This window comes from Salvelinus fontinalis, chromosome 17, assembly GCF_029448725.1.
Source record: "Salvelinus fontinalis isolate EN_2023a chromosome 17, ASM2944872v1, whole genome shotgun sequence".
NCBI lineage: Eukaryota > Metazoa > Chordata > Actinopteri > Salmoniformes > Salmonidae > Salvelinus > Salvelinus fontinalis.
Genome location: NC_074681.1, coordinates 27,375,241 through 27,397,466, shown reverse-complemented (window position 1 = coordinate 27,397,466; position 22,226 = coordinate 27,375,241). Strand labels below are relative to the sequence as shown.

The following is a 22,226-nucleotide window of genomic DNA, read 5'->3' as shown; positions in this document are numbered from 1 at the left end:
TAACATTCTGGAGTATATGCAAATTGCCATCATACAAACTGAGGCAGCAGACTTGTGAATTTATATTTGTGTCATTCTCAAAACTTTTGGCCACGACTGTACATCTCATTTGTAATTTAAGAGTTTCCCCTGATAATCTCAAGCACCAGTGGTATAGTGGTAAACGTGTGGACATAGGATTGCTAATTCATCTCAAATTGGGAGCTTCCCTTGAGAGCTTTGGTGAACTGCAGAGGTCAAAATCTATGGAGCACAACAAGCTGAACCAACAGTCCTGAATGAAGGCTTTACCAAGGCAAAAACAACCAATATAAATCCAATATATAATTTATTCGATCTCATTTCAAATACAGGTCCAATTCCAAACACAATCATTCTTAAATTTGACTGAATAAAAATAAACAGGGAAATAAACACTAGTGCTTATGCTTTAGTACATGTCACAGTCAAACAACAGTGTTTTCCATGAGACCAACACACAACCTTTCAAGATAATCACATTAAACCCTTCATGTTGTTGTAAGATGAACTACCTGATGAAAAAACGGAGCAGAGGTACACATAGGAAATATTACAAGGTCGTGCACTACTTCAATGTCTTTCTTTTGTCCAATGATTATCTATAGAATATAACCAAAATATTATTTACAAAAGAAAAATCACATACACTACCGTTCAAAAGTTTAGGGTCACTTGAATGTCCTTGTTTTTGAAAGCACATTTTTTGCCAATTAAAATAACATCAAATTGATCAGTAATACAGTGTAGACATTGTTAATGTTGTAAATGACTATTGTAGCTGGAAACTGCAGGTTTTTAATGGAATATCTACATGCAACCATCACTCCTGTGTTCCAATGGCACAACGTGTTAGCTAATCCATTTTATCATTTTAAAAAGGCTAATTGATCATTATAAAACCCCTTTGAAATGATGTTAGCACAGCTGAAAACTGTTGTTCTGATTAAAGAAGCAATAAAACTGGCCTTCTTTAGACTAGTTGAGGATCTGGAGCATCAGAAGAATTTGTGTGTTTGATTACAGGCTCAAAATGGCCAGAAACAAAGACCTTTCTTCTGAAACTCGTCAGTCTATTCTTGTTCTGAGAAATGAAGGCTATTCCATGCGAGAAATTGCCAAGAAACTGAAGATCTCGTACAACACTGTGTACTACTCCCTTCACAGAATAGAACAAACTGGCTCTAACCAGAATAGAAAGAGGAGTGGGAGGCCCCGGTGCAAAAGTGAGCAAGAGGACAAGTACATTAGAGTGTCTAGTTTAAGAAACAGACACTTCACAAGTCCTCAACTGTCAGCTTCATTAAATAGTACCTGCAAAACACCAGTCTCAACGTCAACAGTAAAGAGGCGAATCCGGGATGCTGGCCTTCTAGGCAGAGTTGCAAAGAAAAAGCCATATCTCAGACTGGCCAATAAAAATAAAAGATTAAGATGGGCAAAAGAACACAGACACTGGACAGAGGAACTCTGCCTAGAAGGCCAGCATCCCGGAAACTTGTATTAGCTAACACAACGTAGTGATGGTTGCTGATAATGGGCCTCTATACGCCTATGTAGATATTCCATTAAAAATCTGCCGTTTCCAGCTACATTAGTCATTTACAGCATTAACAATGTCTACACTGTATTTCTGATCAATATGATGTTATTTTAATGGACAAAAAATTAGTAGCGTAAGTCTGGATTTGTCCTGGGATAACATACTTGATAAGACCTGTTGGTAGATTGGTTTTCTGTGAATACATGATACATTGTCTCTATAATCCAATGCAATGTTGCTTAGTTCTTTGGGTGCTGCTCTCTGCTAGTATGATGACTGTGGTCAATGTTGCCAGGTGACGGGGGAGTTACTTGAGGTTGAGGTGGCGAGAGTGAGTGTGGACAGCTTCTACAAAGGCAGCCACATTCTCTGGGTCCATGTCAGGGTACAGCCCGTGGCCCAGGTTGGCTATGTACCCTCTGGTCCCAAAGCCTTCCAGCATCTTCTTCACTATCTCCGATATACGCTCCTGCAGAAACAAAGACAAATGAGCATGACTTTTGAAAGTGTGCCGTATAAGTAAGAGCAGCAGTTTTGGGGTTAACAAGTGCCTGGTTCAAGAACACAACAGTTGCTGGGTCATGTGCTTGTACTGTACAGTACCTTTGTACTCAAACATCTCTCTGTACCATGTGTTTTCTATTGTCAATATTATAGATTTATTTTTAAAATAATATAATAAAATAATTTTCGGACGTTTTCAGTGTAAACTTAAACGACTAAAACCAGATATGAAGTATGTAGAAAAGATATTGGACTTATATATTTTTTAAATAAGATCATCTTTGAGAACAAACAATCTCCAAAACAAAAAACTAGACAGTCAGGGAGAATCAAGAATTCAAAAAAATGATGCATTCAGGAGTATTTTTGTCATGGGGCCCCCATTGATTTTGAGTCACTCATATAGCGTAAGAACACAGCATTAGTCATGGCAAGACGTGTATAATTGCAGGAAATTTGCTTTAAAACTGTAAAATGTTCTCTTCACCCCATGGCAAAATGTATAAAAAGGCAGGAAATTAGCTTTAAAACAGCAAAAAGTTTGTCTCTGCGGCAAAGAGGGCGGCTCTTAAATGTTCAGTTGGCGACTGCACCATTGGCCACGCCCGCCCCATTTTGATCCAGAAAAAACCCAGTGCTTACCTTGGGGGCATAGAGTGCACAGGGGTCCATGTTCCCCTGGAGACTAACCTTTCCTCCCGTCCGTTCTCTGAAATCACAGAGACAATAAGCTCATTAGGAAGAGTTCATTTACAAGGTGTTCAGTGGACAAAGCCAGGCATCCCCATTTTTATTGTTGACAGGATAAAATTTTATAAGAGTGATTCCAATACAATTTAAACATATGACACAAAACGTCTTTTGCAAACGTTGGCTCGGCCATTGACTGTCTAGGAAGCTAACTCTCTGGGAATTATTCATAAATTGCTTTCTGTGAAAAGGGTTCATGTCCATTACCGTGCTGAGCGTGGATCGATGGTCCAATCCAAACCAACAACCTCATAGTGGGACTGAGAGAGGTCCTCCAGACCATAGTGGCCGTCCTTGGCAAACACAATCTGGAACAGAACATACAGGACACAGGGGGGTTACAGAATGGTCCAGGGAACTTAAAAGACACACCCGTGAAAAACTAAAATTACAAAACAATTGTGAAATATTTAATTATGAGCAGTGATGTACAGAAAAAAAAGGCTTCAGGTCGGCGTGAAAAAAAAGGTAACTGTTTCAATGCGTTTTTCGGCAAAAAGTGGGTTAACTGTTGGGCAATAAAAAGTTGGGTGAACTGTGTTAACTTGCATTTACCCACCACTACACTGCTGATTATGAGACCTATGACATGCTATATAATGATTCAAGGCATAAAAAAAACCTCTAATGTATTTCTGACTATTCAAGATGATGTCTGTAGAGAAAAATCTTTGACCGTATAGTGCCATCTAATGGTGAAATATCACATCACACTGGCCAACATATCTCACTGCAATAAAGGCAAGCCTTTTATAAGGACAACGTAGAAGATGATAAACAAAAGCTTGTCTTGAAAATCTAGTGACATAAAATCCACAAAAAGGAGGTCTGTGTTGTTTTGTGAATGACAGTCTGTGTGGGCTCACCATGGGGACATCCTGGCCTGACTCCTTCAGCTGGTCTTTGACCTTACGGGCGATGTCTCGGAGGTAGGGCAGGGAGAACTCCTGGAACTCCACTGGGCCCAGACAGCCAGCATGGGACTCAAACACCTGCAAGGCCTGGGGAAACACAGGGATGGGGGATGTATCTACGTAGCACTACACTGAGTGTACAAAGCATTTGGAACACCTGATTTTTCCATGACACAGACTGACCAGGTGAATCCAGGTGAAAGCTATGATCCCTTTTGATGTCACTTGTTATATCCACTTCAATCAGTCTAGATGAAGAGGAGACAGGTCAAAGAAGGACTTTTTAGTCTTGAGACGACAGACATGGCTTGTGTGCCATTCCGAGGGTGAATGGCCAAGACAAACAATTTGACTGCCTTTGAACGGGGTATGGTAGTAGGTGCCAGGTGCACCGGTTTGAAAACTGCAACGCTGCTGGGTTTTTCACACTCAACAGCTTCCCGTGTGTATCAAGAATGGTCCACCACCCAAAGGACATCCAGCCAACTTGACACAACTGTGGGAAGCATTGGAGTCAACATGGGCCAGCATCCATGTGGAACGCTTTCAACACCTTGTAGAGTCCATGCCCTGACGAACTGAGGCTGGGGGGTTCAACGCAATAGGAAGGTGTTCATAATGTTTGGTACACTCAGTGTATGTCTTTTGTATAACTTTAAGTGTTGTAAATAAAATGATCTACCTTCTATTCACCTGATAATTTTCCCATGTGCAAGAACTCTGAGCTAGCAGTGCACCTGAGGATAAGCTGTAGTAAGATACAGCTGGAACTCAATCTCCCATGATGCCTAGCTTACCTGTGCCCCAGCAGCCACCTGTCCCAGCAAGTACTCTACGATGACATCAGTCAGCATCTTTAGCAGCTTGTGGCTGGCCTCAGGGTGGCGGTACAGCCAGCGCTTAGCCTTGGAGTGGGTTGTTGAGCCTCCCCCCTCAATCATATAGGCCATTAGGGTCCACTACAGGGGGAAACAGATGATGATATGGGCCACTTTACCGAAGCCACTAGTCTAAGAAAACCAAAATACAACACATTTTCTTCTTCTGACTATTGAAGCAACCAATAGATTCTTTATTGAAAAGTGTTGTCTCTCTCTGTGTGTGTGTGTATGTGTGTGTGTGTGCCATCTCACCGGGGCACCAGTGAAGCCGATCAGAGGGACCTTGCCATCCAGTTTGTGGCGTGTCAATGTGATGGCCTTGAAGACATAGCCCAGCTCCTTGTTGACGTCCACCTTGTGCTGCAGGAGCAGCAGGTCTTCTGGCTCCTTTAGGGGCTCTGGGAACGTAGGGCCCTTTCCTGCCACCATCTGGACATCCATACCCATGGCCTGGTAGCAGGAGCACACATAAACCCAGACATTCATTGGGCAGTTCCATTCCTCATACTGTATCTGAGTTATGTATTTCCTCCTCTGCACATACTACACAAAGAGATGACCTTCTTACTGTACCTCATGTCATCTCTTTATCTAGTATGTAGAGAGGAGGAAGAACACTTGTAACTGAATTGAGTAAAGTAATGGCAAATAAAAATATTTGTCAGACAAGGACTATTTTTTACCTGTGGGATAACCAGGATATCTGAGAAGATGATGGCAGCATCAAATGGGAAACGTCTCAATGGCTGTGAGAAGACAACAACAAAAAATAGGTGAATGTTATCAATCAAGGCTAAGATGTTTTGTAGATCGTTTTATACCTGTACTGCTTAGCTACCTGGAGAGTGAGTTCACAGCAGGCTGCAGGTGACCGACACGTTTCAAAGAAGTCCTTCCCAGCTCTGAACTCACGGAACTCTACAAACAGACATGTCAATACCAGCAACTCATTAAAAGATGGATGGGTCCAGTCAAACAATAACAACTTACTCATATTTGATTTAGCCTAGTGCTTGTTAATGTTAGTCTCTTATGTCAATGAAGAGAATATGAGGGTGTAGTGAGGCCCACCTGGCAGGTAGCGTCCAGCCTGTCTCATACACCACACAGGAACATGGTTGGTCTCCTGGCCTTGGCATGCACGGAGGAATGCATCATTCTTCAACTTAGGGAAGTCTTTGGGGCTAAAAACGAAATATCATGTCAAAGATGGAATGAGACCATATGAGGTCATATTCTTATCAGAGGCAAGGCCTACTCCTCCCCTTATCCTAGTTATCGTGTTGGCCACCCACTATAGCGTGCTGTAGGAGCATGTGATCGAAAAAGATAAGTCCCCCCTCTCTGTTCTCAGCTGCACATTGTGAAACGGTTGAATGAAATTATGCAGGTTCTCTCTTTCTCATGCAACTTCATAGTGACACTGTCACAAATGCTTTATGTACCAAGCCTAACCCCTGACAATACTTCAATGTGACATGCTGCAAGTCTTCATCGTGTTCCTTTAGTGCCTCAGTCAGCTGTTAGCAGTTAACTAGCTAGCTTCTTAGCACACAATTAAAAAAAGAACTAGCTAGCTACAATCAAGCATTAGAAGAACACAAACAACACTGCATGCACTTGAATGTCGACGTAATAGATAGATAGCTAATGGTTCAGTGTTTTGTAACGCTACGAATAAAATGTATATTATTCTATACAAGCTAAATGGTAAGCTAGCTAGTCGGCTAACAATTGCTTGCTTTAGAGTATCTAGGTATACAGAATATACGTACAGTATTAGATCGTCATTTTCCATGATGGGACAGATGATACAATGGTTGAGAAAGTGTAGAAATGATGTTTACTTGTCCTAGATGTCAGTGGCACAATGCTGTCTGCTTCTTAACTGTCATCCAGAATGTTGTACAACTAAAATTATGTCACACCCCTCGATTACAGGGCGCGGCCATCTTTAGAAAGTCACGTGACCACTATGGTTACGTTTCAACTTTTTGCCTCGCGATCCCCGAATATTGAATGTTGCGCACTGTGATATCGGTAGTTGTCCGTTTATAACATCTTTTGATTGATATTTTTCATGTTTTGTAAGTTAATTCACTGACTCAAATGATCTGATTTTAAATCAGATCTCACATCGCATGGAGAAGTGAATTAACTGAAAAGCGCTAGTACAAAAAGAGGACATGGAACGCCACTTGTCTTGTCTGAAGATAAATACTTATTTTTCTGGCATAGATAGTATATAATATAACTTTCTAATGCTGATGACACTTTTCAAATGACTTATTATGGGCCAAAATTATGAAATATCTGCAAATAAGTATTTTTATTGATACTTATCATTTGCATTTATTCAGGTTAATACAATCACAAACACGTGATGTCACACATCAATATCTCATTGCAAATAAAACTAAAATACAACAAATATACATGAAATAAATCATTAGTCTCATTATTTTCGTAATTCAGAAAATAACCCAAAAGACCAGCTCCTAAAATAAATCAATGTACCTTGAAATATAAAGAAAAATAGAAATGTAATAGATGAAAAGGTAAGCATCTGTACTGGTAAAATGTATGCTTGAATTCAACATGGCAAACAGATATGGCTAAAGTGATAATAAATATGTGGTAGAATGTCTATTTTGTGCTGTTCAATGTGATAATTATTCTACAGGTTTGATCAGAGTCAGTCAACAGTAAGCCATTTGTTATTCGATCATTTTCCGTGAAATGCTGAAATGCACAAGCAGGTCTATACTTCAATATGAAGTTGAATTCATAGATTCATCTTTAGCTTGCTTAACAAATAAACAAGCAGTCAACTTGTCCGACAATATCTACTTCCGCTGAATAGCTGATATTGTTGCTGGTGGATTGACTATTTCATAATGAAACTAGCACATTGGCAGATGTATGCACATTGGCAGATGTATGTACATCCCAAATGACACCCTATCCCCTACATAGTGCACTACTTTTGGCCAGAGCCCTATTGGGACTCAAACATTGACTTCCTAGGGCTGCTGTTGGTACTGGCCCTCTGTGGCGGTGTAAAAGTCATCTAGGACACTCTGGATGTAGTCAAATGTAGGCCTGTCATCTGGCTTGCTCTTCCAACAGCTGGTCATGATGTCATAGAGCTCGTTGGGACAGTTCTCAGGGCGGGGCATTCTATAACCTCTCTGCACGGAAGTCATCACCTCACCATTACTCATCCCTTGAAAAGGAAAAAGGAAACAGAAAGATTCAGAAGTGAGGCGAAGCAGATACTCTGAAATGCAGGTCGACCCAAATTGAAAAAAGCAAATATGAACAATTCTATTTTCTGTGGGGAAAATGGTTGATCAATAGCGGAAAAAATACAAATAAAGTCAGCAGGTATTTGGTATTTCCTGACGCATCACAATAAATACCATCAAACCAAATACTGGGTCCTTCTCTGGAGAATACCCCTCAACGATCTCATGCAATATCTGTCATTAACCAGCAGATGGCGATAAATATATGTTAACGCCTATTATTTCGTTCATTCAAGCTCTATATTTGGCAGCATATCGTGGGGAAATCAGGCTTGAGTAGCTAGTCTTAAATATGAAAGTATTGTGTGTGTTTATGTGTATACGGTTGCATGTAATTACCTGGGTACGGTATTTTTCCATAGGTAATGATTTCATACAGGAGGACTCCAAAGGACCACATGTCTGATTTGATAGTGAAGGAGCCATAGTTGATGGCCTCTGGTGCTGTCCACTTGATGGGAAACTTTGCACCTGTAATGGGCAAACAATCACATATTCAGAGGACGGAATAGTTTGACACTTATCTGCCTAACCAACCAACCAAGGTACAATTATATACACTAGTACATGTTTGGACTGCTGACAGAAGCATTCTTGTACAAACCAATATGCAATGATAACCAGTTTGCTTCTAGCATGTTTACATTGCTGAAATGTACCTCTACTTCCTCATTGGCATAACAAAAAACAAACACACTATGCAAAGCCTGATCCAAGTCCCTTAGATAAACATCAACATCATGTCCCTCAACAGTACTGGTCTCTACAGATACGATCTTACAAAATATACACAATTACACTACTGTAATAACTCTAGAGAGCAACAGGGAATTTCTCTATACTGTCGTGCTCAGCCAAAGATGCGACACTAGACAAATCGTTTTGGGAAAAACTCACGATGCATGATTAATCAGTCACAGAACTGATTAACAGTAGTTACAGAACTACCCACCACAAGCGGACCAAGCAGCGTGGTATGGAGGAGCAGAGGGTTCAGGACTCCTGGACATGGGAGGAGATATTGGACGGACAGGGACCCTGGAGACAGGCTGGGTAATATCGCCGCCCGAAAGAAGAACTGGAGGCAGCTAAAGCTGAGAGGCGGCGATATGAGGCAAGGCAGCGCAGCAGGCACGAGAGGCAGCCCCAAAACATGTTTTGGGGGGGCACACGGGGAGATTGGCGGAGTCAGGCGATAAACCTGAGCCAACTCCCCGTGCTTACCGGAAGCAGCGTGCTACTGGTCAGGTACCGTGTTATGCGGTAAAGCGCACGGTGTCTCCAGTGCGCACTCATAGTCCGGAGCGCTATATGCCAGCCCCCCCCCCCCAAGTGCAATGCGAGAGTGGGCATCCAGCCAGGGCGGATTGTGCCAGCTCAGCGCGCTTGTCTCCGGTGCGCCGTTTCGGCCCAGGGTATCCTGCGCCGGCCCTGCGTACTGTGTCTCCGGGGCTCTGGAAACGTTCAGGTCGTCCTATGCCTGCGCTCCGCCCTAAAGTGGGCATTGAGCCAAATGGAGAGGTGCGAGTGGTAAGCACCAGATCTCCAGTGCTCCCCCACAGCCCGTTTCGACCTGTGCCTGCACTCTGGAGGGGCCGGGCTAAAGTGGACATTCAGCCTGGAGGAGTGGTGCCAAGGGTGCGCACCAGGGCTCCAGTGCACCCCACAGCCAGGTTCATCCGGTGCCTCCTCTACGCACCAGGCCTCCTGTAGGTCTCCCCAGCCTGGTGGGCCCTGTGGCAGCTCCACGCACCAAGCTGTCTCTGTGTCTCCTCCCTCCAGAGTCTTCCTCCAGTCCGGACCCTCCAGCGACGCCCTCCAGTCCGGACCCTCCAGTCCGGCGCCTCCAGCGTCGCCCTCCAGTCCGGAGCTCCCAACAAGGGTCCCCAGTCCGGGGCCCGCTACGAGGGTCCCCAGTCCGGGGTCGGCGGCGAGGGTCCCCGCTCTAGAGGCGCCACCCAAGTGGGCCAAGCCAGAGGTGGAGCGGGGTCTATGTCCCGCACCAGAGTCGCCACCGCGGAGAAATGCCCACCCAGACCCTCCCCTATAGGTTCAGGTTTTGCGGCCAGAGTCCGCACCTTTGGGGGGATGTACTGTCACGCCCTGACCGTAGAGAGCTTTTTATGTCTCTATTTTGGTTTGGTCAGGGTGTGATTTGGGTGGGCATTCTATGTTCATTTTCTATATTTTGTATTTCTTTGTGTTTGGCCGGGTGTGGTTCTCAATCAGAGGCAGCTGTCTATCGTTGTCTCTGATTGAGATTCATACTTAGGCAGCTTTTTCCCACCTGTGTTTTGTGGGTAGTTTTCTGTTTTGTGTCTGCACCAGACAGAACGGTTTTGTGTTCCATTTTATTATTTTGTCTCAGTGTTCAGTTTAAATAAATAATCATGAGCACTTACCACGCTGCGCTTTGGTCCGATCCTTCTCATTGCGACGACGAACATTACAGTTATGAATATTATCACATGAATCACACATATGTATAACAGTATGGCCAAAGTACAGTATTAATATTGTACTAACTAATTCTAGCATGCAAATATGGAAGGCTCACCCTCTCTGGCTGTGTACTGGTCATCTTCTATAACTCTAGCAAGGCCAAAGTCAGCTATTTTACACAGCAAACTCTCAGACACCAGGACATTGGCTGTTCTCAGGTCACGGTGGATGTAGTTCTTCTTCTCAATGTAAGCCATTCCCTCTGCAATCTGAAAAATGATGAAAGTTCCCCTCAGGGATTAATAAAGTACCTATCTATCTGAAATGAAACTCAGTTCAGCATTCGACCCAAATCAGTAAAACTTTACGACTCTGACTTGTGTCGTTTTGTTCCCATAAAACAGCACTGAAAATGCTTAATAACTAGACTTCTCTTCTGAAAAAAATGCAGTATGGCAAATGTGCAATGCTGCACAACATGCACCACATGACCAAAAGTCTTTGGACACCTGCTCGTCGAACATCTCATTCCCCGTTCTGCCAGTCACATTCTCTTAAAGTTCCCCAAAGCACACATCCCTGGGTCGCTCCTCTTTTCAGTTCGCTGCAGCTAGTGACTGGCACGAGCTGAAAAAAACACTCAAACTGGACCGTTTTATCTCCATCTCTTCAATCATGGACACTCTTACTGACTGTTGTGGCTGCTTCGCGTAATGTATTGTTATCTCTACCTTCTTGCCATTTGTGCTGTTGTCTCTGCCCAATAATGTTTCTACCATGTTTTGTGCTGCTACCATGTTGTGCTGCTGCCATGTTGTGTTGCTACCATGCTGTGTTTTCATGTGTTGCTGCCATGCTATGTTGTTGTCTTAGGTCTCGCTTTATGTAGTGTTGTGGTGTCTCTCTTGTCGTGATGTGTGTTTTGTCCTATGTTTAAAAAATAAATACAAAAATGTATCCCTGTCCCCACAAGAGGCTTTTTGCCTTTTGGTAGACCACCATTGTAAATAATAATTTGTTCTTATTAACTGACTTTCCTAGTTAAATAATGGTTTTAATTTTTTCTTTAACATTCTCCAATCTTCTGGGAAGGCTTTCCGCTAGATGTTGGAACATTTCTGCGGGGACTTGCTTCCATTAAGCCACAAGAGCATTAGTGAAGTTGGGCACTGATGTTGGGCGATTAGGCCTGGCTCACAGTCAGCGTTCCAATTCATCCCAAAGGTGTTCGATGGGGTTGAGATCAGGGCTCTGTGCAGGCCAGTCAAGTTCTTCCACACAGATCTCAACAAAACATTTCTGTATGGACCTCGCTTTGCGCATGTCTGCATTGTCATGCTGAAACAGGAAAGGACCTTCCCCAAACTGTTGCCACATAGCCGGTAGCACAAAATCGTCTAGATTGTCATTGTATGCTGTATCATTAAGATTTCCCTTCACTGGAACAAAGGGGCCTAGCCCGAACCATGAAAAACAGTCCCAGACCATTATTCCTCCTCCATCAAACTTTACAGCTGGCACTATGCATGTGGGGAGGTAGCGTTCTCATGGCATCCGCTAAACTCAGATTCATACAGAATCTGCCAGATGGTGAAGCGTGATTCAGCACTCCAGAGAACACATTTCCACTGATCCAGAGTCCAATAGCGGTGAGCTATACAACACACCAGCCGACGCTAGGCATTGCATATGGTGATCTTAGGCTTGTGTGCGGCTGCTTGGCCATAGAAACCTATTTCATGAAGCTCCCGACGAACAGTTATTGTGCTGATGTTGCTTCCAGTGGCAGTTTGGAACTCGGTAGTGAGTGTTACAACCGAGGACAGGTGATTTTTACACGCTACAAACTTCAGCACTCTGTGGTCCCGTTCTGTGAGCTTGTGTGGCCTACCACTTCGCGGCTGAGCCGTTGTTGCTCCTAGACATTTCCACTTCGCAATAACAGCACTTACAGTTGACCGAGGCAGCTCTAGCAGGGCAGAATTTTGATGAACTAACTTGTTGGAAAGGTGGCATCCTATGACGGTGCCATGTTGAAAGTCTCTGAGCTCTTCAGTAAGGCCATTCTACTGCCAATGTTTGTCTATGGAGATTGCATGGCTGTGTGCTCAATTTTATACACCTGTCAGCAACTGGTGTGGCTGAAATAGCCGAATCCACTCATTTGAAGGGGTGTCCACATACTTTTGTATACATAGTGTAGGTAATGTTTGTATTTTACCTCTTGGTAGAATTGAATTAGCTAACAAATATTTGACTTGGTTATTACTCAACAGGTTTAAGTGAGCTGGCTGAGTCCATTCTGGGAAAGGGTTGATCTGGTAATCAGACAATTGTTTCATTTCCCCAACTGCATCCTCTTTCACTTTGTCTCACACGTTGTGCAACTGTGGCTAGATGCAGTTTTCCCAAGCCAGAACTGACCACACCTCTCAGTCAATCCACAAAGACCTGATTAGGAATTTCTATTGAACTAATCAGTATCTCAAGTGTACTGACCTACATGGAATGAGGTATTTTCCTTTCAAAATGTGTGACCTTTTTTAGGTAGTTTACTTCTTTGGGGAGGCATGTTATCAATGGTACCTTATGAATCATCATTTCTTATACTTCCATGAGACTCATACTTTAATAGGCGTGTGAGGCACCACTGGATGGTCTTCACTTGTCACTTCTATGTTCTTAGTTGGTTGCAACTCATTTGGAAAGTGTGTCACAAAATAGTATTTAGTTGCTATTCCTCTTTCTGGTTTACCAATGGAAAAACTGACATCATCATCTATTTCTTAAGTGGAAATGTCTGTAAAGTTGAGCAATAATCTTAATCCTTGTGACATATAGAGATGTAAGAAGAACATGAATTACCTGTGCAGAGAAATCGATGAGCTTAGGTAGCTGAACTTTGCAGCCTACCTCACTTTTTAGGAAATCTAAGAGGCTACCTAAAAAAGGAAAGAAACAAAATGTAGGAATAGAAACCAAACCAATGAAAATGTGCAAAGGTGACATACAGAACACTTATATAACTTATGTAACATCAAATGGTGTGTATTGATGAAAACATGTCGGCAAAATGATTAGGAATTGGACTTGAAGTGTGTGTTACCGTTGGACATGTACTCTGTGATGATGTAGATAGGCTCGACCTTGGTGACGACGGCGTAGAGGCGCACCAGTCTGTCGTGTTGCAGGGTCTTCATCAGGTTAGCCTCCTCAATGAAGGCCTCAGCTGACATGGTGCCTGGCTTCAGCGTCTTCACTGCCACCTTGGTCGTGTTGTTGTAGAACGCTGTAACAAGGAGGGGTTTACACAGTATGAAGTATTTAAAAATGTCTTCTGATCTCTAGGGCTACCTACTGTATTTTTTTGTCTTTTTATTTGAATGACATTTTGATTGGAAGATTTCACATAAACAGGTGACAGTGATTGCATGCAGTTTCACACGATTAAGTAACAAGGGAACCAATGGCAGTGACATAGAGTAGTGAAGCGTAGTTCATACTCAATAAATAGAACAAAGGAATTAAGCTGTAACAGTTCAGAAAAAAACTGTTTGTTTGAGAGAGCTAAAAGTAGACAGCAGGAGCCTTGAGACAGATACATTTTCATGTTTCAGCTTCACTGCCCTCTGAACAAACATCAACTGTAAGATGCCTCAGGGGAATGATGATAGAACTGCTAGAGAGACCATTGATTCAAAACAATAACTCTAAGTGTGCGTCCCAAATGACAGCATATTCCCAATATAGTGTATTACTTCTGACCAGGGCCCATAGAGCTTTGGTCAAAAGTAGTGCACTATGTAGGGAATAGGGTGCTATTTGGGATGTACATAATAAAATACAAGCTAGGGAGTTTCTCTGGATATATTACTGATTAACAAGTGGAGTTTCAGTACAAGTTTGAGCATTTTGAACCCTCTGTCCAGAATAGCATTTCTTTATCACATAAGTCTCCAACAATTGTATTGTTTCCACTGTGCTAGGTGAACAAGCCCTGAACTTCATCCTAATCTAAGCCTCTTAATTCCTCGTATTTATAGAGAAGAGGGGACTAAACTCTACAGAGACATAACAAATGCAAGGAGGTGAATGAGAGGAAACAGGACTGTCGACGGCTCCATCTGGCTGGCTCACTGTGCCATAGGAAAAGCCCTTAAAGCCAATGAGTTCAGAGAAAACAAAGGAAACATCTTGAGCGCCGTACAGGAGCCCCACAGTCCATTTGGATATTTGCAAAGATGACAACTTCCTGCAATTCATCAAGGCTGAGGTGCGTGAAGGGAGGACTTGAATAATAACAAAATCCAATGCAAATTCGAAGTCAGACATACTCACATTTCCTCTACAGATGCCTCTGATAACAGCGCCAACAGTTCCTTGTACCAGTCCCATCCCTCCACTCTCTAAGGCTGCTCACAATCTCATAGAGACAGTAGGATCAACATTTGACTGTCTGTCTGTCTGTCTCAACCGCCCTACCCCTGATACAATTACACCACAATAAAGTGATAATATTCAAAAACAATGGAGAATTCTGACCAAAGGCCTTCCATGACTCATGCATCCACTTACATTACAATAAAGATGACTTACTAATTTGGGATATCTGATAATCACCACTACTATGTTCTTGGTGAAATGACACACAGTCACATACTGTACAACCGTGGTTCCTAACCAGGGGTACTAGGACCCCTGGGGGTACTTGGCCTATCCACAGGGGGTACTTAGGAAGACTCATGAGACCATAGGCCTACTGATAAAATGTACATGAAGGGGTACTTCAGGGGTGCTCCAGGCAGAGCAAAATTCAGTTGGCGATACAGTAACCAAAAAAGGTTGGGAACCACTGCTGTACACTCACACACACAACACACTCCTCCAACAGACAGGGAGCATCTTTCGTTGACTCACCCATCCACACTTCACCAAATTGTCCTGCTCCTAGTTTCTTCACCATCTTGATGGACTCCTTGGAGATCTCCCAGGCATCTTTGTCCCATGGCTTCTGAGCTTTGGGTTTATCACACAGCTTCTCCAGCTTTCGACAGAGACCATCCGATTGTTCTGACAAGCACACAACAAACCAATGTTGAGACATAGCAGAGTGACATTACTATATTCTTCAGACAAGATATTCTTTATTTACTTTTAGTGAATAGAGAAGTTGAAAGTTTACATTTGAAAGAAGCCAAGAAAAGTTTAAGGTCATAAATGGTCAAAGAGAAGAGTAACCAAGCAAGATGTTTAAGTTGGTGTAATATTACAGGTGGGCTCAAATACAGTGGTACTCACTGTGATAATGATTTATCATGCTGCCAATATCAGGGAATGTGATCTTAGGAGAGATGTAGAAGCCTCCGTTATCCAGCATGCGGATCTTATAATGTTTCACAGTGTCCGTCCCTTGGGCATCCACATCTCTGATAGACATGGAATAACTTCCTGATAAAGAGAAAAAAACGATCACAATTATACTCATATATTCAGACATCCAAATACAATAGAGTGATTCATGCACCATCTATTTTCATTAGAAAGACTTTCTCCAGTGAGTTTCTCCAGTGGGTCCTTACCCTTTGATGTCTCACTCTCACGAATGAGGTAAGATCCTGCTTTGTTAGCAGGCGCCAAAAGTTGTCTCTCTGCGTCCTTCCTTGTAATTTCCTTAAAAAACCATCTACACAGAACAGAAAAACAATACTATAGTGACACAAATTAAAAATCCACTCTTCACCTGAAATGAACGAAAAATAACAGCTACAGAATGTGCATCTATTAAAAGTGAATAGAAAACCTTGTTGGCTCTGAGAGAAATGTGTAAAAGTAATTGTGATGACGACACTCACTCCTCTGTCTCCATGGTATTGGCCTCAGCAACATAATTGGAGGGTATGAACCCTTCTTTCTTAGAGGTCAGAGACTTAGCCTTCCACCATTCACCATGCCTGAAAACAGTTTTGATACATATGATGTCAATAAAGGGGCACAACAAGAATATACCTATTCAATGATGACACTATTATCTTTTTATAAAATGCTTGAACAAACAAAATTCCTCTTAGTCCTACATTGGATTGGTTTATGTATAAAATCCAACACACTCAAATATGGAGAACAGGCACTTACTCTTCAAGAACCTTAAGCCTTTCCCCCTTCTTGAATCCCAAATCATCTTTGTGTTTTGCATCATATGGGTATAGTGCAATAACTATTTTACCAGACTCAGATTGCTCTGTGTGAGATAAGAGGGACAGTGGGAACATTTGTCTGCAATCAAATAGTATTGGAATAATGCACTGCACAATGCACTGCAGAAGAAATGGAACCACCATACAATATTTGCTCTGCATCAAATATTACTGTAATAATGTGCAATAAAGAAATAAAACAAGCATACCTTCCATTTTCATGAATACCTGACCAGGCAGGAGACCTCCAGGAGGTGAGTTACTCTGTATCAAAAGATGATTTCAAATCACTACTCTGAACAGTAGTTTTTCAAATGTTGTCATGGTTTCATTGTGCTAATCTATGAACAGTAGTTTGGATCAAATGATAATCACTACAAGAATAATCACTACAAAAGAAATACTGTTTCCCCTGACAGTACTACTTACTGTAGCATTTGGTTTACTGGAGGTGGGATCTCTCACATATACAGTTTGGTCAGGACGTACTGGCCGTTGGTTCTTGCCATCAAGCACACCTCCATTCAGACCGTCATTTAGCTTGGATTTTTTACAACCCATGTTGTCTGTTGGAAAAGACACAGAAGTTAACTTTAATGTATTGACCTCGTCTTTTCCATTGGTTAAAACCACAGATGGCACATAGAATTTTGAGCAAAGCTTGCTATTCATGATTTCAATATTCCAACAAAACGGCCATGAAGGAATGAGTGTCGAGAAACGTAACCCAGATGATTATCAAGACACTAATATCAAACATAGATAAACATTGACAGTGTGGCTGTGTGTGTGAGACCTACTGTACACATGAGCACTGCTCATAAACACAAATGACTTGTTAATACATACAGTAGCTGAGAAGTCCTGATAAATGTAATGGCTTGGTTCTATGTCATAATGACAGTGCACAATAGAGTTGATAATTAATCAAAGTGCACTGATCAGGATTCAACTGTGTCAATACACTATAAATATAGACCTATTTATTTGCCTTAACATTAACAGCACTACAACCTAACACAGATCAAACCTCACTCGCTAATTTAACATTTATATATTCACAAACATTAACAGTGTTTGTACATTGTCAAGTCCTGTTAAGTCCTGATTTGTTAGGCTTGGAAATGAAAAAGGGTTTCATATTCAGACCATGTACACATATCTGAGCAACAAGCCTGTAGGAACTAACTATGGATATTTGAGTTAGGCTCTTTCTGTCTCAACAGCTGGGATCAGTTAGACATGAAAGCTCAGGGGAGTTGAGGTCTTCACTGTACTACACTACAACACCACTTGATTCAGCAGGGATTGAAAATTAAATTACATCTCAAAATAGAAGAGAGTGGGTTATTGTATATATACAACCAGCAGTGGTTGCAAATCAGTATCTTTCACTCACTCACTCACTCACTCTTTCTCTCACACACACACACACACACACACACACACACACACACACACACACACACACACACACACACACACACACACACACACACACACACATGTGCGTGGAGTTTGGAGCAGCAGTGGTTGAGTATAACAACAATACTGTGAAGGTAAAAATCTTAGATCTGTACATGTTTTGTTATGTACAGTACATTAATAGAATAGACATACGATACAAGCGGCGGTTTGCTATTACCGGCAGGAAACAGGGTTGTACAGCTGGTTCACTGATACCAGGGGCAACACATGATTTCCTGTGTCAAAACACATTTACTCACTCCAAAGACACTCCAATGCTCAGTATCCAGGAGAATTCTCCAATGATTTCAGTTATAAGTTACAGATATCGTCTTATATCAAGAGCTACAAAATAATCTAATTAACACAATAGGCCTATTGTTTGATCTTAAACCAGTGTGTCACTAAAACTGAGGGAGGGAAAACATTAATTTGTTATTATCTATTCCAGTCAAAATTAAAATTGATTTGATCAGAGTGTGAGGTATTTTTCTTCCTTTACTTTTTCCTCAAACTTTGGATCCCTAAAAAAATATTGATCAGTTTTTCTTTCTGGCCAACTAACAGCTTAAAGGCACACCATTCATTTGTCCTAGTCTTGTATTTAATTTACCCCAAATGGAAACCAGATCAGAAACTATACTGAACAAAAATATAAATGCAACATGCAACAATTGAGTTACAATTCATAGAAGGAAATCAGTACATTTAAATAAACTCATTTGGCCCTAATCTATGGATTTCACATGACTCGGCAAGGACACAGCCATGTGTGGGCCTGGGAGGGCTAAGGCCCACCCACTTGGGAGCCAGGCCCAGTCAATAAGAATGAGTTTTTCCACACAAAAGAGCTTTATTACAGACAGAAATACTCCTCAGCACCCCCTCAGACTATACCGCAGGTGAAGAAGCCGGATCGGGAGGTCCTGGGCTGGCGTGGTTACATGTTTGTCTGGGTTGAGAGAAATAAGCTTTTTGTGCATGTGGAACATTTCTAGGATCTTTTATTTCAGCTCATGAAACATGGGACCAACACTTTACTTGTTGCATTTATATAATGGATGTCTGATTGTGAACCATAGCATTTGTTTGTACTAATGCACTGTTGTTGGATGATATGGACAATGCATTAGACCATTAAGCAAGATATCTGTCATAAAAAGAACACATTCAACTCCTCTAGTGCTCTCTATCAAATGCTGAAAAACAAACCCAACCCTGTTGGGTCCTTTGGGTCTCAGGCTCTGGCTGTCACAAGTGTTGAGGCTGATCTTGCTTGGTTATTTATATGACAGCCAGGAAACGGCTGCAGACAACTTAGAAGAAGACAAATACAGAGGCTATGTGCTACTGTGGCTTCTGTACACTTCCTCATTTGACCAGCCACTGTCTTTTGTCAGACAAGCGAGAAACCCTATCTGCATGTATTTCTGTCTGGTGTTATTTAGGTCAAGGAATATTCCATTTTCTTTAGGAGTTAAGTTGGTTAAACAATACAGAAAATGCAATTCCATTTAGTAATGTTGAATACATAAAAATACACTTAGACCATGTCTCATACACTTTAGAGGGCACAGCCCATGTGGGCGTGCACACGTCAGGAATGTCCATCACACCATTGTGAAGTGTGAGCGGGGTGGTGATAGGAACCTATCGCATAGAAGTCTCCCACCGCAGACTGGTTGCCTCGCGCAATGTATCAACGCTACTAGGATCAGGTTTACGAGACTAGCTGCATAGTGCAGTCTACAGTTGAAATGATTTATTTAAAACACATACTTTGGGGTAATAATATGTCCACTCTTAAAACATCCCAAATTGAAAATATAGGCTACGCCAAGTTTGTACACACACCAATTTCTTTAGACAAAGGTTTCAGAACAATTTAAACTTGCGCCCTAAACTGTGGATCGTATCCCGATTTTTTAAAAGAGAAAATGTGGACTATTTTGCCAAATAAACGGACTAGCCTAATGTCTATAGAAATAAAAATGAAGTCATGCTTGATTTAAAAAAAACTACTGATAACTTTAAAAGACAGCTAGGCTATAGAATAGAGGTGCAATGCCATAATATAGGCTAGACTTACCTGTCAAATGTCACTAGGTATAGATGCGTTTTAGCCAAATAAAGAAAAATTGTTGTAATCCACAAATTTCGTATATCTTGCTCTTCATTAGAGCCGAGACTGGACTGTCATAGACTGTTACATTCACCGAACAGAATGAGGAACTTCATATGCTAAATTGTCGGGATTTTTTTTTTTACTGTAACTTCCTGGTACAATGTTCATTCGTCCAAAGTATTTGCATAATAGCGCACAACTGAACACATTTGAAAGTCCAACACCTTCAAACATCATGCTAATTACACAGGTAATTTGAGGTCAAAGTCATATATTTACTACATACCTTTTACCTTACATTGGGTTATTTATTTTATAAAGTCAGAGGCACTACAATTTATGAGGTGGACAGAAGGGACATTGTGGAACTACTGCCTGTGTGTTGTTATTAGTGAGAAGCAGTATGATGAAAAGTCAGCCAAAACAAGATATTTATTTCCCAAAAAGATACTAGAAATAAGGATGTGGCCATGTGTCTCTTGCAATTCTGCAGGGGCCAATATTATCATAAGACATACTGTATAATATAATAGCTGTCTGTATAACATGATAGTGTGATATGTGATTTTTATTGTCTGCTTAGATACGCATGCTGTCACGCCCTGACCGTAGAGAGCGTTTTATGTCTCTATTTTGGTTTGGTCAGGGTGTGATTTGGGTGGGCAGTCTATGTTCTATGTTCTATGATTTTCTATTTCTATGTGTTTGGCCGGGTGTGGTTCTCAATCAGAGGCAGCTTTCTATCGTTGTCTCTGATTGAGAACCATACTTAGGTAGCCTTTTCCCACCTGTGTTTTGTGGGTAATTATTTTCCGTGTGTGTTTGTGTGCACCTCGGTTGCGTCACGTTCTTTGCTGTTTACCTGTTTGTTTTTTGGTTGTTTCACTTTCATTAAAAGATGTGGAACTACATGCACGCTGCGCCTTGGTCGATTTATGACAGGGAGTTTGGGGATAGCGAGCGTGACAGAATTACCCACCACAAGAAGACCAAGCAGCGTGCGCCAACCTGGAGGAAGAGTTGGACCGGGGAGGAGAGAATGGTAGAGGACAAGACCCGGTCACTGAAGCCCTAGAGGCAGCTCCAAAACATTTTTGTGGGGCGGCACACGGGGAGTGTGGCACAGTCAGGTTGGAGACCTGAGCCAACTCCCCATGCTTACCGTGGCGAGCATGGGACTGGTCAGGCCCCGTGCTATGGGGTGATGCTCACGGTGTCGAGGCGGAGCATTCACACGCCGGTGTGCTCGGTGCCAGCGTCCCGCATTTGCCGGGTGGAAGCAGAACGGGTGGGGCCAGCTCTGCGCTCGAGACCGCCAGTGCGCCTCCACGGCCCAGTGTATCCGGTGCCTCGGCCAAGGAAGAGGCCTCCTGGATGTCTCCCCAGCCCGGTGAGTCCTGTGCCTGCTCCCAGAGCCAGGGCTCCTGCCCGGAGCTGCCAGAGTCGCCCTCCTGCCCGGAGCTGCCAGAGGGCCCGCTACGAGGGTCCTCAGTCCGGGGTCTACGTCCCTCGCCAGAGCGGCCACCGCGGAGAAATGCCCACCCAGACCCTCCCCTATAGGTTCAGGTTTTGCGGCCGGAGTCCGCACCTTGGGCAGTCTATGTTCTATGATGTTCTATTTCTATGTTTTTGGCCGGGTGTGGTTCTCAATCAGAGGCAGCTGTCTATTGTTGTCTCTGATTGAGAACCATACTTAGTTAGCCTTTTCCCACCTGTGTTTTGTGGGTAATTATTTTCCGTTTGTGTGCACCTCGGTTGCGTCACGTTCTTTGTTGTTTACCTGTTTGTTTTTTGGTTGTTTCACTTTCATTAAAAGATGTGGAACTACATGCACGCTGCGCCTTGGTCGATTTATGACAGGGAGTTTGAGGATAGCGAGCGTGACACATGCACTCTTCTTCGGGAAAGGCAGGCCCAGCCCACTGAGGACATACTGGTTGAATCAACGTTATTTCCACGTCATTTCAATTAAATTACGTTGAACCAACGTGGACTAGATGTTGAATTGACGTCTATGCCCAGTGGGAGGCTTGGGTGTCAGTGTGACAGAGATATCATAATAGCTATCAGCTCAACTGAA

The 22,226-nt window shown here is 42.5% G+C and overlaps 2 protein-coding genes across 2 annotated transcripts; both read right to left on the bottom strand.

The window, feature by feature from the left end:
* Nucleotides 1–311: 311 nt before the first annotated feature.
* LOC129814093 (uroporphyrinogen decarboxylase-like) lies at nt 312–6,571 on the bottom strand. The gene is made up of 10 exons (XM_055866877.1): nt 6,386–6,571; nt 5,682–5,794; nt 5,449–5,528; nt 5,294–5,356; nt 4,863–5,060; nt 4,527–4,688; nt 3,682–3,816; nt 3,023–3,123; nt 2,708–2,774; nt 312–2,030 (listed from the first exon to the last, which is right to left on the bottom strand). The coding sequence occupies exons 1-10, from the start codon at nt 6,406–6,408 to the stop codon at nt 1,869–1,871; spliced, it is 1,104 nt and encodes a 367-aa protein (XP_055722852.1). The 5' UTR covers nt 6,409–6,571; the 3' UTR covers nt 312–1,868.
* A 363-nt stretch (nt 6,572–6,934) lies between these two features.
* LOC129814088 (tyrosine-protein kinase Lyn-like) lies at nt 6,935–21,661 on the bottom strand. Its single transcript, XM_055866872.1, has 13 exons — nt 20,111–21,661; nt 16,984–17,120; nt 16,764–16,818; nt 16,493–16,598; nt 16,213–16,311; nt 15,940–16,043; nt 15,659–15,808; nt 15,278–15,430; nt 13,467–13,649; nt 13,226–13,302; nt 10,476–10,629; nt 8,258–8,389; nt 6,935–7,836 (listed from the first exon to the last, which is right to left on the bottom strand). The coding sequence occupies exons 2-13, from the start codon at nt 17,113–17,115 to the stop codon at nt 7,634–7,636; spliced, it is 1,548 nt and encodes a 515-aa protein (XP_055722847.1). The 5' UTR covers nt 17,116–17,120; nt 20,111–21,661; the 3' UTR covers nt 6,935–7,633.
* Nucleotides 21,662–22,226: the final 565 nt, after the last annotated feature.

Bases quoted from the DNA above. Each gene is read 5' to 3' on its own strand.
- LOC129814088 (XM_055866872.1), bottom strand. From the start codon at position 17,115: ATGGGTTGTAAAAAATCCAAGCTAAATGACGGTCTGAATGGAGGTGTG. The intron at 15,809-15,939 runs GTAAGGACCCAC...TCTCTTTATCAG, and splicing joins TGAGAGTGAGACATCAAAGG to GAAGTTATTCCATGTCTATC. The intron at 7,837-8,257 runs GTAATTACATGC...TTCCTTTTCAAG, and splicing joins TGGAAAAATACCGTACCCAG to GGATGAGTAATGGTGAGGTG.
- LOC129814093 (XM_055866877.1), bottom strand. From the start codon at position 6,408: ATGGAAAATGACGATCTAATACT. The intron at 5,357-5,448 runs GTAGCTAAGCAG...GTCTTCTCACAG, and splicing joins GCTGTGAACTCACTCTCCAG to CCATTGAGACGTTTCCCATT. The intron at 4,689-4,862 runs GTGAGATGGCAC...TTCCCCCTGTAG, and splicing joins TCGGCTTCACTGGTGCCCCG to TGGACCCTAATGGCCTATAT.